At 38.0% G+C, this 13,125-nt stretch overlaps 2 protein-coding genes across 2 annotated transcripts in view; both read right to left on the minus strand.

The window, feature by feature from the left end:
- Positions 1-892: 892 nt before the first annotated feature.
- Positions 893-7,942, minus strand: LOC103396252 (annexin A13-like). Its single transcript, XM_008334271.3, has 11 exons — positions 7,781-7,942; positions 6,866-6,941; positions 5,995-6,089; positions 5,744-5,914; positions 5,149-5,182; positions 4,926-5,005; positions 4,295-4,363; positions 3,327-3,428; positions 3,184-3,259; positions 2,969-3,081; positions 893-1,797 (listed from the first exon to the last, which is right to left on the minus strand). Exons 1-11 carry the CDS (start codon positions 7,793-7,795, stop codon positions 1,678-1,680), a joined length of 951 nt encoding a protein of 316 aa, XP_008332493.1. The 5' UTR covers positions 7,796-7,942; the 3' UTR covers positions 893-1,677.
- Positions 7,943-10,882: 2,940 nt separating this feature from the next.
- LOC103396263 (probable G-protein coupled receptor 158) overlaps positions 10,883-13,125 on the minus strand; it is a 21,844-nt gene continuing 19,601 nt past the window's right edge. The window contains 2 exon segments of the mRNA XM_025052430.1: positions 10,883-11,910; positions 12,667-13,125. The exon segment at positions 12,667-13,125 is cut by the window's right edge and continues 10 nt beyond it. Coding sequence (XP_024908198.1) covers positions 10,927-11,910; positions 12,667-13,125 — 1,443 coding nt within the window. The 3' untranslated portion in view covers positions 10,883-10,926.

Here is a 13,125-nt window from a genome sequence, read left to right on the forward strand (position 1 = left end):
AATATATATACACACATATATATACATATATATGTATATATGTATATATATTCATATATATGTGTACATTTTTGTAAGATGGTATTACTGATTAGTGTCGACTGAGGTGGAGGACGAAGTGGGCTACATATGGTGAACAGTCTTTGGCCATACAGGGAACATTAATGTGGCGTTCTCCCATTCCTGTCGAAGTACTGAGAACTTTAGGCGTAGGAAAAAAGACAAGAGTTAAAGCTGTGGGAGAAAGAATGTAAGAGTAATGTAAGAAAAGAGAGAAATGCACTGCCTGCATCTGGAAACTGTTCTTAGTCGTTTTGAACTTTTCTTCTTTCCATATCTGCTTCCAGCACGTCCGTGCTCACCAAAACGTTTTCAGGCAGATGTAAACACAACTTACTGAGACTAAGATTTTAGTGAGCTGCGTTTACATGCGAGATTGATACGCTGCTTTACCGATCCAAAAACACAACGTTACGTATCTAAACGACGTAAGAAACCAAAAGACGCAATGTATAGAGTTGTAAATAAAGCATATTAAAAAAAGATATTTTTTAAAAGCTATAAATCCACGACTTGCCCCACCAATGTATAGAGTTGTAAATAAAGCATACTAAAAAAAATGACATTTTTTTAAAAGCTATAAATATATCGCTTTAAATCCACGACTTGCCCCATCCCAAGAAACGTAGAAAAAAATAGTGTAAAAATAATTATAATTAACAAATACACATACCAATTAAATATAATAATTAGCTTACATGTTAGTGTGTTTTTAAACTCTATAAAATCAGATTTACCAATCGAGCTGACGCTGGTATTTTCCCCTGAAGGCGGCATAAACGTAGGTAGCGTAACACTGCCCCCTATCGGAAACTAAAAGAAAAAACACTACTGGGGGGACATCTTGAATTTATTACCATTCTAGAACAAGAAACGAATTTGATTGGTTGCATGTGTATTTAAGTTTCACAAAGATTGATTTTTTTATGTGTGAGGATAATTTTGTTTTTTTTTTAAATATCATTTATAGTTTTCGGAAATATATCGTAACGTGAAAGGAGTTACAGTGATAAATGGAAACATAAAAAGTAAGTAATGAATTTAACAACCGATAAATTCATTTTTTTTTTAAAAAGGCAACGGGTTGTTACCTGCGTACAAAGGTGAAAAGTTAGGTTAAAAACAAGACTAGAACCAGTTAAAACCCCCACACATATACTTGGGGAGAAGACTATAAAATTCATATTTTTAAAGCATTCTAATTGTATTATATTTTTCTTAATTCTATTTCATCAGGCAACACTTGTTAATCGGGCCCATCAGATTGCTTTGATCTCTGTGACTAATAACAACGATTTTATAATTAATTAAGTTAAAATAAAATAAATAAGTCATATTAAGTGTGTGATTATGAAAAAAAACTACATAGCTACATACGTACATATACTGTATCTCACTTGTTTATATTTTTTTTTAATATACTTATGTAATATAATATGCTAGTGGAGCAGCAATTAATAGACAATAAATGCATTGGTTTGATATACCGGGAACTGTCTCTAAAGACACAGACAGGGACACGACGTCCACAGAGGCTAAAACGAGGAAGACGCGAAGAACGAGTAAAGGTGCGTTAGCGTTAAATTAAAGGCCCGTGAGAGGAAAGTGTAAAGGATCCTAGTGCAGGATCTCAATGAGAAGACGTTTGAAATCCCCACCACATTCTGAGTCCAGGGCGTCCTTCAGAGTCACGTCGTACTTCTCCAGGTACATGTCCTTTATGGTCTCCAGGTCAATCTGTGGGTTGGAAAGAGACGACTGATCATCACAAAATACCTCTAAACTGATCTCTAGATTACAGCCATTTATAACGCAACGTCAGGCTTTGGTTATAGGTAAGAGTCTGGATATGCTCGGACGGTTTACATCTTTAATTGGAGAAGTCTTGCAGAACTTCCTGTCAAAATTTGAAGCATGGATAGTTATTATTGGGGGTTTTTTATTTGAGGAGGGGGTTGGGGGTTCAGCCCAGTGTTTAAACCAAAGATTTCATTAGTGTGTCCAAGGAAGGAAGGAAGGAAGGAAGGGTGGAAGGAAGGAAGGGTGGAAGGAAGGAAGGGATGAAGGAAGGAAGGAAGAAAGGAAGGGAGGAAGGAAAGAAGGAAGAAAGGAAGGGAGGAAGGAAAGAAGGAATGAAGGAAGGAAGGAAAGAAGAAAGGAAGAAAGAAAAGAAAAAAGGAAGAAAGAAAAACATTTAGGAATGAAGGAAGGAAGAATAAAATAATTGAAGGAAGGAAAGAAGGAAGGAAGGAAAGAAGAAAGGAAGAAAGAAAGAAAGGAAGGAAAAATAAAATAATTGAAGGAAGGGAGGAAGGAAAGAACAATAAAATAATTGAAGGAAGGAAAGGAGGAGGGAAGGAAGGAAGGAGGGAAGGAAGAAAGGAAGGAATGTAGGAAAGAAGGAGTGAAGGAAGGAATGAAAGAAGGAAAGAAGGGTTGAAGAAAGGAAGGAAAGAATAAAGGAATGAAGGAAGGAAGGAAGGAAAGAAGGAAGGAAGGAAGAAAGGAAGGAAGGAAGGAAGAAAGGAAGGAAGGAAGGAAGAAAGGAAGGAAGGAATGAAGGAAGGAATAAAGGAAGGAAGGAAGGAATAAAGGAAGGAAGGAAGGAAAGAAAGAAGGAAGGAATAAAGGAAGGAAGGAAGGAAGGAAGGAATAAAGGAAGGAAGGAAGGAATGAAGGAAGGAAGGAAAGAAGGACGGAAGGAAGAAAGGAAGGAAGGAAGGAAGAAAGGAAGGAAGGAAAGAAGGAAGGAAGAAAGAAGGAAGGAATAAAGGAAGGAAGGAAGGAAAGAAAGAAGGAAGGAAGGAAAGAAAGAAGGAAGGAAGGAAAGAAAGAAGGAAGGAAGGAAGGAAGGAAAGAATGAAGGAAAAAAGGAACGAACCCATTCTCCTACTCACAAACTACCCACCTCAGAACGGCCGACAATGATTCGTATCAACGTGTCCTCGTCGGTTCCGACGCCCTTCATGGCCGCATTAAGGCGTCGAGCAAAATACAGCTGTGGGTTCATTGCACATCTCACTAAAAAAAAAAAAAATCACACAAACATAGAAGCAGGTTGTGACACAACAGGAACGGAAAAGGCCTCGAAAAGACGGTTCGAATCATTCTGCCGCCACACACCGAGAGTGATGTAACAGTCCTTCAGAGTTCCTGTCGCTTCCGCATCGATGGTGTCCAAAATATCAGTTTCTGAAAGCTAATATTAGAAAAACATTTAATATTTGTTTTTTGTTTAAAAAAGGAATGTAATGTAAAGTACTTACTGTCTCATAGGTCTTAAAAGTGGCCTGGAGCTGCATGTAGTTCCTGTGAGTAAGGATAAAGGTAAAGGTCGACTCATCTGTACCAAATCTTCCTTCTCCTGCCTGGAGAATGGGAGAAAAAAAAAACAAAACAAAAAAAACCATAACATATAGGCAGAGCACTGTATATCCAATAATCCCATGGTCCACACCCAATTGCACTAAGACACATTAAATAGCTTAAAATACCACCACTACACCCAGAATGGGATTAGAGAGGCTTCAACTTGCGTTGCGTCAGATCAAACTCCCCTGACGGAACTGTAGACTGATTAACCTCCAAAAGTCCAAATCTCCTCAAACCCAAAACCCTAAAAGAAGTTTCATCACGTGTCCTTGGGCTACGCAACCCTGACATCAGATGAGGAGACGACGTCGAACACGCCAAGTTCACCGGATACCGGAGTTAACTCTGTGCTTTCCTGATATTTTTCTTTGAAGCTTCTGCTCCGAAAAAACGAGTTCCATTTTTCTATTTGTTTATATCTATGTTTTTGATGTCTAGACAGGGTGGAATTTAATTTATTTAATGATTAGTATACTTCGGGGGAGGAAACGTTAATTTATTTAATGATTAGTATACTTCAGGGGGAGGAAACGAATTTATTGTTTTTTTGCTATTTTTTTGTAATAGGGAAAATGCTTTTGTGATACGAGTGCTGTTGCGGAACGGATTAAACGTGCGTCTCGAAGCCCCGCTGTGCTTCAATTCAATTAGCCAGGTGAAGATCGGAAAATAGTAGTAGTAGTGTTTAAAATTTTCGAAATATATACAAAAAAAAATTTCAAAAAATATTTCAAGAATTAAATTGTCAAAGAATTAACCCAAAACAGTTCTGGTGGAAAGTTAAAAATGAAATTAAAATGTTTTTTATTGATTGATAGTTGTTTTTTTTATGTTAAGGCTCCGACTGATGTTGCTGCCTTACCTCGAATAAAGACATCGCATCCTGTTCTGCTAAACCTTCGTCCACCTCGTAACCTTCATCCCTGCTGGCCTGTGAGAAACAGACAGAAGAAGAGATGTTACTTGGAGGACACAAGGGGAATCGTGTGAATGTCTGAGGACAAAATGGACGGGACTAAAACTATCTCGGGAGGATCTTGGGGACTGTCTGAATCTGGCCATTGATTATAGGTTAGGGAATTGGTGGGATTTGAAATCACAAGCCTGATTCGCCGCTGGGCCACAGACTGGCCAATTATAATATCTTTGTTTTCCAAATCACTCCATGTCCATGATATAATTACTCACAATCGATACAGACTAAAAGCCGTTCTTTTAGATCAATTGTATTCGTAAGGCTGGCTCAGATGAACCTGAGTTCGTCTTAGTTGCTCTAGGCATAGACTGCTGGGGCAACTCCCATGATGCACCGAGCACTCTGATGTCATGTCAATAACACTGGCTATCCCTCCTCTCTCTCTCTGTCTCTCTCTCTTTCTCTCGTTATAGTCTTCACTTTTTGAACTCTATTATCATTCCTCCATTTGCTCCGTCCACTCGGGCTAAAATGTGTCTTGTGACTTTTAAATATATCCGACAACGTTGGTGTTTACCTGAAGCAGCGACATCAGTAGGTTCCTCACATCTCCGCTGGTGTCATCCTCAATGTCAGCTTCCAGCTCTGTCTCATGAACTGCAGGATAAAGTCAAAATGTCTTTTTTTTTTTTTTATACTATATTTTTGGAAAATGAACGGTTTCTTGGACATTTAGGCTCACGTTTTATATGAGAGAAAACAGGAAATTGTTAGCTTTTGGATTCTGGTTGGAAATTTACCTGCAGAATACGCATCCTTGTAGCTCATAATATCCTGTTGGGAAGACAATTTGTCGTTAACAAGGTCTGTATCTGTATTTCAATTTATAATGCATGGAAATAAAAAAAGGGACACGCTACATAACATTTATGCTTTATCCGATTCGCTTTCAGCTAAATTGCTTAGTTGATTGTAATTAGTGCCTTTGGTTGTTTTGAGTTCTCATAGAAGCAACAAGAAATTGTGATTTTTTTTTTCTATTGTTAGACAGTCTAGCTCAGGCGTGGGCAAACTTTTTGACTTGCGGGCCACAATTGGTGCTAAAATTGAACAGGGGGGCCGGGTAAGGAGCAGAGAGATGGTGCTAAAAGCATTTTAGTGCCATCTACTGGGGGTATTGCATGGAAAAGGCAGAAGTATTATGATAATATAAATAAATTATAAAATCTGGTAAAAGTTTGGTGGAGGAAATAAAATTATATCTGGCCCTACATCAATGCATCTTGGTGGAGGAAATAAAATTATATCTGGCATCATCTCTGAACCTAGCCTGTTATTCAGTGTCGTAATGACAGAAAAAAAAAAAAAAGACAAATGTATCTGTAGTTGTCCGACCTCATTGGTGGCTGTGCACAGAATCTCCACCAACACGGCTTCATCGGTGCCCGCGCCTTTCATGGCCTTCTTCAGCTCCTTGGCGAAGTAAACATATTGAGGATCCAACATGGCAAGAATGGCATTTTCAAAGCTGCCCGTCAGCTCTTTCTTCAAGACTTCCTCCAGCTCCTACAAACACGAAAAACACTAGTTGATTCAAAACCTTTAATCTCACACTCTGTCATAAGACACCGGGAGCGTGCACTTACATCATCATACTTTTCAAAGTATGCCCGTTTTATCTCTACACGTTGAGCTGAAGAACGATTGGCCAGAATCTGAATAATGGCTTCTTCATCCGTTCCTGTGGAGGACGCAGACCAAGAATGCACACAACACAATAGGCTAGTTCACAGTTTTCCCTAATACTCAACAACAAAGTACAGCACTTAGAAACATAAGACAAGAATTCAAGTCGGAAAAAATATGACGCAGCATAAATTAAGTGTGGCATTACAGCCATACAAAAAAAAAAAAAGAGTCAATTTTCTTAAGCTAAACAAATGTAATAATTACTGAATAGTTAATAGAATTAAAAACACGGATAGAGTATTAACTTTACTAATAAAGTCCACTTTAAGAAAAAAAAATGCCTCTGCAGTTATAAAACGGTAATTAGCTTAAAACATCGAATATGACCGTTCTGATATGTTCGTATAACATGTTCGTAGTCGAGCTAATATGTCAACAGTTGCGTGCAAACCTTTCACAAGACTTTTTTCCTTTATCTTTTTTTTTTTGTAAAATGCTGCCACTGTGTTGATAGTTTTGACACGGTAGACTGTAAATGAAATGCTCAAATTTAAATAAATATAAACCAAACCCCTCGACCTAGGCTTTCTAGTACGTTCTTTAATCTGTCGGCGTGTGGGTTGGGCTAAACCAAAATAGTGAAAACGGGGGGGGGATCTGAAGAGAGGTTGTTTGGTACTTTCCTGCTGGCGAAATTAATTTCTTAATTTTATTTCTGATTTCTAGTACAAAATATCACAGACGTGTTTTTATAAAAGTAAAAAAAATAGGTTAGGGAAAAAAAATATCACCAATATTGTACAATGAGTTAATATCTTGCAGATGTACCTAAACCTTTGCAGGCTTTTCTGATGGTTTTGATGTCCGCGGCTGCGTCGAAGTCTTCATACGGGACAATGGTGGGCTGGAAAAGAATACTGGATTATGTAGGATTACTTTATTGGTAAAGTTATATAAATTAACTAAAACATTTTCAGGTGAAGGAGAAAGTATTTATTTTTTTACATTTTAAAAAGTACATTGATAGAAACATTTATCTGAACCAAAATTATATTACAAACGTTAAAAACATTGATAGAAACATTTATCTGAACCAACATTATATTACAAACGTTAAAAAAATAATTGGTTGGAGACTGGTAAAAAAAAACAACAACAACGCAAAACGTTCTTTTTTAAAAAAAGTTTTTAAATGTAGTTCAGCATAAAACCACAAAATATAAACATTACGTTTTGAAAGAATTTAATTGTGTCAAGAAGAATAATACTGTACATGTCAGAACCAAAAGAAATTAATATCGGAATAGAAAAAAAACAAAGAAAGAAGTAAACAACACATAGTTAAGACTAAATCACACTTCTTTTTTTTTTTTTTGCTCTGCTTCAGGAAAAGGGCGTCGCAGCTATGATCCGGCTTTCTCATGTAGCATAGCATCAGCATCATCATCATCCTCATCCTCATCCTTCCCTCCCTCCTTGATTTTACTCCCACATCACATTGAACACAATGCGGTCTGATTGTTTACAGTTTCTGGAAATTTCCTTGAGCTGCTGCGACAATTTAGCTCAAAGTCTGTACTAACAGAATAGACCATTTCTGCTGTCGCCGTTCTAAATCTGCAGCATTTAACTTTTGTCTACGCGTTTCAGACCTTTAATTTATTCAACTCCTCTGACGTAACAGTTCCAATAAGTATCAGCAAAAGTTGACATGAACAAATGAATGTAGGTCGTTTTCTTTACCTGTGCGTTACCCATGTTGTTCGATTAATCAAGATGTATGCTAAGTATCAATAGGTGCTAATTGTTTTGAAAAAAAAATGCCCAGCTGTTCGACTGCGTGCTAATCCAAACCGAGCTCCGTAACTTCACTGGCGTGTGACGTTATTGTAGTCAGAGCCACAGTGAGTGGCCGGAAGGAAACACCCCCTGACGTCACTATTACTGCGGTTGTTTTACTACATTTTGTGAAACTATTAATTACCGGAAACACGTATAGTGAACAAAAACGTTAGAAACGTTAAAAAGATTTTAAAAAAATAAAAATAAAATATAACTATATAAAATAAAACTTTTACCTTAATCCGGTAACACAGTCTTCGGGTGGTAATTCTTAAGCTTTTATGTATTATTAACCCGTTTTGGCTATTGTTTTTAGCTTGACGTTTTGGCAAAAAAAATATATTTTCTATAATATTCCCTATAGCTTTTTTTTTTTTTTACCTTACCTTGCTAAACATGAAGCAGGGCACAAACAAAGGTGAGCCATTTGCTTTAGCCTTATGCAACTGCCTGTGCCCATCGTGTAGAACCGAAAAGCTCAAAACAAATGCTAATATGACGGTGCTAAATTAATTCAAGTTTTCCTACCCCATTTCCACACGATGGCAGAGTTGCACAAGTTAATTTGCTACGTAGCGCCCTTCCATCCCACCACATCTTTTTTTATACATGTATATTAGTGATTTTCACATTTTTATCTAATATATAATTCAAGTTTATTATAATATAACATCATAATTCCAGGTTTTTTTTGTATAACTCCATTTTACCTGATAATGCAGTACAACAAAAATGTATATATATATTGGTCAAAAATATATAAAATAAATATATAATAAAATAAATATAAATATATTTATAAATATAAATAAATATATAATAAATATAAAATAAATATATAATAAAGATAGATAATCTCAAATTTGACTCACATCTGGCTAGAATATTTTTTTTAGTTTGTTATTTAATAACATTACCATTAAGATGACACTTCCACAAATAATCAGATCAAAACTAAATACATAACTATGGGCAACGACAAACAAAGAGTCCTTTCCTGGTAGAAATATTTAATTCAGAGTTGATGACACAGAATACTTTTTGTTCTCTGCACATGCAGCACGATACAAATGTACCATAGAAACACTCTCATGTAGAGGCGATGACAATTTACACCTCTTCGGAGTACCATGTTTATACTGTAGATTCACAAGCATAATATATACTGTATTAGGGCTGCAATGGCACGTGTATTCATACGAACTGTTGGTACAGTAACTTGGTAATGGTGATGCAGAGAGGAACAAGTCTAAACCGCACAGGAGATATGGAAATATGAATGAATACAGAGTGAAACTGACAGCTGAAAAGTCCAATGATGGAACCAAACCCCCGACACAATTGCGAATGAAACAAGCCGTGGCAGTAGCAAAAAAAAAAAAAAAATTAAATATATTTTTTAAAAATATTGTTTCTAAAATTGGATTATTATATTTCCTCCAGGAGAGGATACTAATAAAATGTAGTTGTATATTTTTGAATACTTTTTAAATCTTCTTTATATATTTTTTATTTTTTATATTCTATACCAGGCATGGCCAAACTGAGGCTCGGGGGCCGGATGTGGCCTGTTCATCTTTTTAATCTGGCCGGCCAAATTATATAATTTATATTATCATTGTACTTCTGCCTTTTTCCTGTAATACCCGCGTTTTACTTGCAGATGGCATAGAAGATGATAAAAACATTTTAGCATTTTAGCCTTTATGCATGTCAAGACATGCCAAGGTGTAGGTTTGGAACGAACTAAAAACAACTGTTCTGACTCTTCCAGTCTACTCATTTCTTTTGTTAAAAAGAGAGAGAGAGAGAGAGAGAGGAGGAATCTGAATATTCAACTGCACTTCGATAAGATTGTCAAGAAAGACCTACCGTAGGTCAAATCTACTAATGAATACAGAAACATCCACTTCCCTTTACAGCTATACCTGCTTCTATATCTTCTGACGGTCGCCCTCCTTCAGTGGCTTGATTCTGGCCTGACCGTCTGTATCGATTGTCATCGGAGAAATAGAAAAAGGAGCGGCTAATCTCTACACATGCAACTCAATGTAAGCACCGGAATAGAACACACACACACACGTGTACAATATGCAACATGCAGGCAAAATGTGCAGCTTCGTATCTTTCCAAAGTGACTTCGATGTTATATTCTCTGCAATGAAACACGGGCATATTTAAATATATATTTAAATATATATTTAAATATATATTTAAATATATTTAAATATATATTTAAATATTTTTTTATATATATATATATATATACACATATATATATATATATATATATATTGCAGTTCTCCTGCTGCAATATATATATATAAATATATATTTAAATATATTTAAATATATATTTATATATATATATATATATATATTGCAGTTCTCCTTTCACTCCCTCAGTACATTGCAGATTTAAATATATATTTAAATATATATTTAAATCTGCAAATCTGCAATGTACTGAGGGAGTGAAAGGAGAACTGCAATATATATATATATATATATATATAAATATATATTTAAATATATTTAAATATATATTTATATATATATATATATATATATTGCAGTTCTCCTTTCACTCCCTCAGTACATTGCAGATTTGCAGATTTTTTTTAGTACTGTTCGAGTACTGTTCTAATTTTCACCTGAACCAATCGAGAGCAACGGAGGTGGCGTCACGGACATGCATCAAAACAACGCTGACCACCGGGTGTTGAACGGCTCATGTAATGTTTTTTTTTTGAACGTCCATGCAATCGAAACGTCACCCAGAGATCCTGGAACCCTGGTCGACGTGTGCAACCTTTATTTTGGTGACACGACCAACAGCAGGAGACATTTTCCTGCTGTCCTGTAAAACAGTTTCACCTTAAAGTGACATAGTGGCTGTTACATGAAAAAAAAAAAAATTCAATTCCCAGTCATTTTCTGTGCCTCGTCTCATGTGCTGTAAGTATGTTTTAAAAATAAATACATAAATAAAACCCATGCTGTAAGTATGTTTTAAAAATAAATAAAACCGGTTGTTTCCCCTTTTATTACGCTCTCTCGCAAGAGTCTTCAAAGTCCCACGGACAAACATCCCTTTTTGTTTCAGTGTTGACAGCAGGTTTGGAACCTCCGCTCCCGGAGCTCTTCTTCCTGTCTGGCGAGGGCTTAGGTTTCTGGGAGAGGTGTGGGTGTTTGGGCTCAGTCTCCGCGGAGAACATGACCTCTGTTCCCCCGATCTCCGTCAGCTCCGGGTCTCTGGTGGAGCTCCTCCTTCGCTCAGGAACTGGTCCGCCGCTCTCCGACGACTGACTGATGCGCCTCCTCTCGGACGAAGGTTTGCTGGAGGAGCTCCTGCGTTCCCTGCTCCTTTCCTTCCCTTTCTCTCTTTCGCCTCTGTGGTTCGACGAGCAGGAACCTTTGCGTTTCTTCTTGTGCGCGGCCGGACGGGTGCAGATCTCCCGTTCAGGCGACGGAGGGCTGGTGTAATCCCAAGGGCAGATTTCCAACATCAGAGAAGGAGGCTGCAAAAGACTCCCTGTGGATTTGGAGTGGTCCGAGTGGAGGCCCTTGGGTTTTCCATCGGTAGGCGTGACACTTTTCTTGCGTCTGATCCTATCAGGAGAAATGGAATCCGACTCTCGCGCCGTCATCGGCTGCTCGTCAAATTCAAACGTGGACACGTTAGGCTTCTTAGGAAGCGGCGATCTAACGGGGCCGGATTTCTGTCCTCTGCAGCCGCCGTGATTCTCTCCGCTTTTATCTTTCGAGCGCCGTCTGTTGGACGGAGACTGACCCGGCTTCTGTCTCTGCTGAGATCGACCAGATTTGGTCAGGCCGCAGCTGCTGCTGCCGCTGCTGCCTCGGCGGCTGCTGGTGGTGGTGGTGGTTTCGGCCGACGCGATCGAGACGTGCTTGTGCGCTTTGAGTTCCACCGGCGTTTCCTCTTCGTCCATTTCCCAGGTGCAAACCTCGGATACGTCGTAAAGATTTCTCCCCATTTCTGAGCAAATGGATGGCTGGCTGCCACTTACCTGTCAGAAACCAAAGAAGAAAGTTGTATATTTTTACTGTGTTTCCTTTTATAAAAAAAAAAAAGTAGGAAAAACATTTTGATTAAAAAAAATTAAAAAATTGTTTATGATTTAAGTTGTTGTTGCTGCCAAAGCAAAAACCATCTGCTAACGTTCAGACAGGCTTGGACTGTCATCATAACTTAATGATGCTGCTTGCAGACGTGCCAGCAAAACTCTATTTTCCATTCTAGAAGCAGGACAAAAATGTCCATCATCAATTAAAAAAAAAAAAAACTGCTGTAGCTATTTCTGAAGGTCAAAAATCAAGAATTACAATTTTGTAAACCCTTATATTTAGCCAAACCTAAGCAAGTGTCTCATGTGACTTAAGCAAAATCAACAATAAGCCCTGCATTAAACCAACACAGGCACGGTCAAACTACGGCCCGGGGGCCGGATGCGGTCCGTTTGGCTTTTTTTATCGGGCCCACCAAACTTTTTCCAAATGATGTTATTTATTTAAATTTCAATTATATTTTCTTTTTTCTCCTGCAAATCCCCGCATTTCCCTAATAGATGGAAAAGACAATTTTAGCCTTTACTGTCTAACGTTTACATGTCATTTGTTTTAGTTCATATGAACGCTCCAAATTTTAGGACCTATAGTGGCCCCGCAAGTCAAAAACTATGCCCATGCCGGGACTAGCACATCATAAAATAAAATAAAATAAATAAATAAAATAAATGTAAAATAATAAATAAAATTCAAATCACCTGCTGTTTCATGATTCCCATCTTCAGCGGAGTCTTAGAATACTCCACTGACTGACTGATGATCATTTTGGGGAAATGTTCCGGCGTCTCATCCACCCCAGACAGCATTCTGCCCCTTGGTGTCGTCAGACCCTTCTTACTGGCATCCTCCACACTGTGCGTTTTGTTGGAAAGACCGGGCATCTTCTCCTTGGCGCTGGTGATCACACTCAGAGACTTCTGCATGATGGAAGTTCGAAGGTGGACTGTTTTTTTCTCGTGCGTTAAATTGTGGGCGCTGGCTGATTTCCAGAACAGGGGAACCGACTCGGTAGACTCCGCCGGTTTGAGTTTCGGTGGAGTCAAGACAACAGCTGGTTCCGGGTGTTTCTTGGTGTGCCTTCGGCCAATGAGAGAGCCCAGGAGAGAGGCTTCTCCGTTGACTGCGACGGGAGCCGCCTTTTCCCCCCGCCGGGATCC

This window comes from Cynoglossus semilaevis, chromosome 20 (assembly GCF_000523025.1).
Source record: "Cynoglossus semilaevis isolate Cse_v1.0 chromosome 20, Cse_v1.0, whole genome shotgun sequence".
NCBI lineage: Eukaryota > Metazoa > Chordata > Actinopteri > Pleuronectiformes > Cynoglossidae > Cynoglossus > Cynoglossus semilaevis.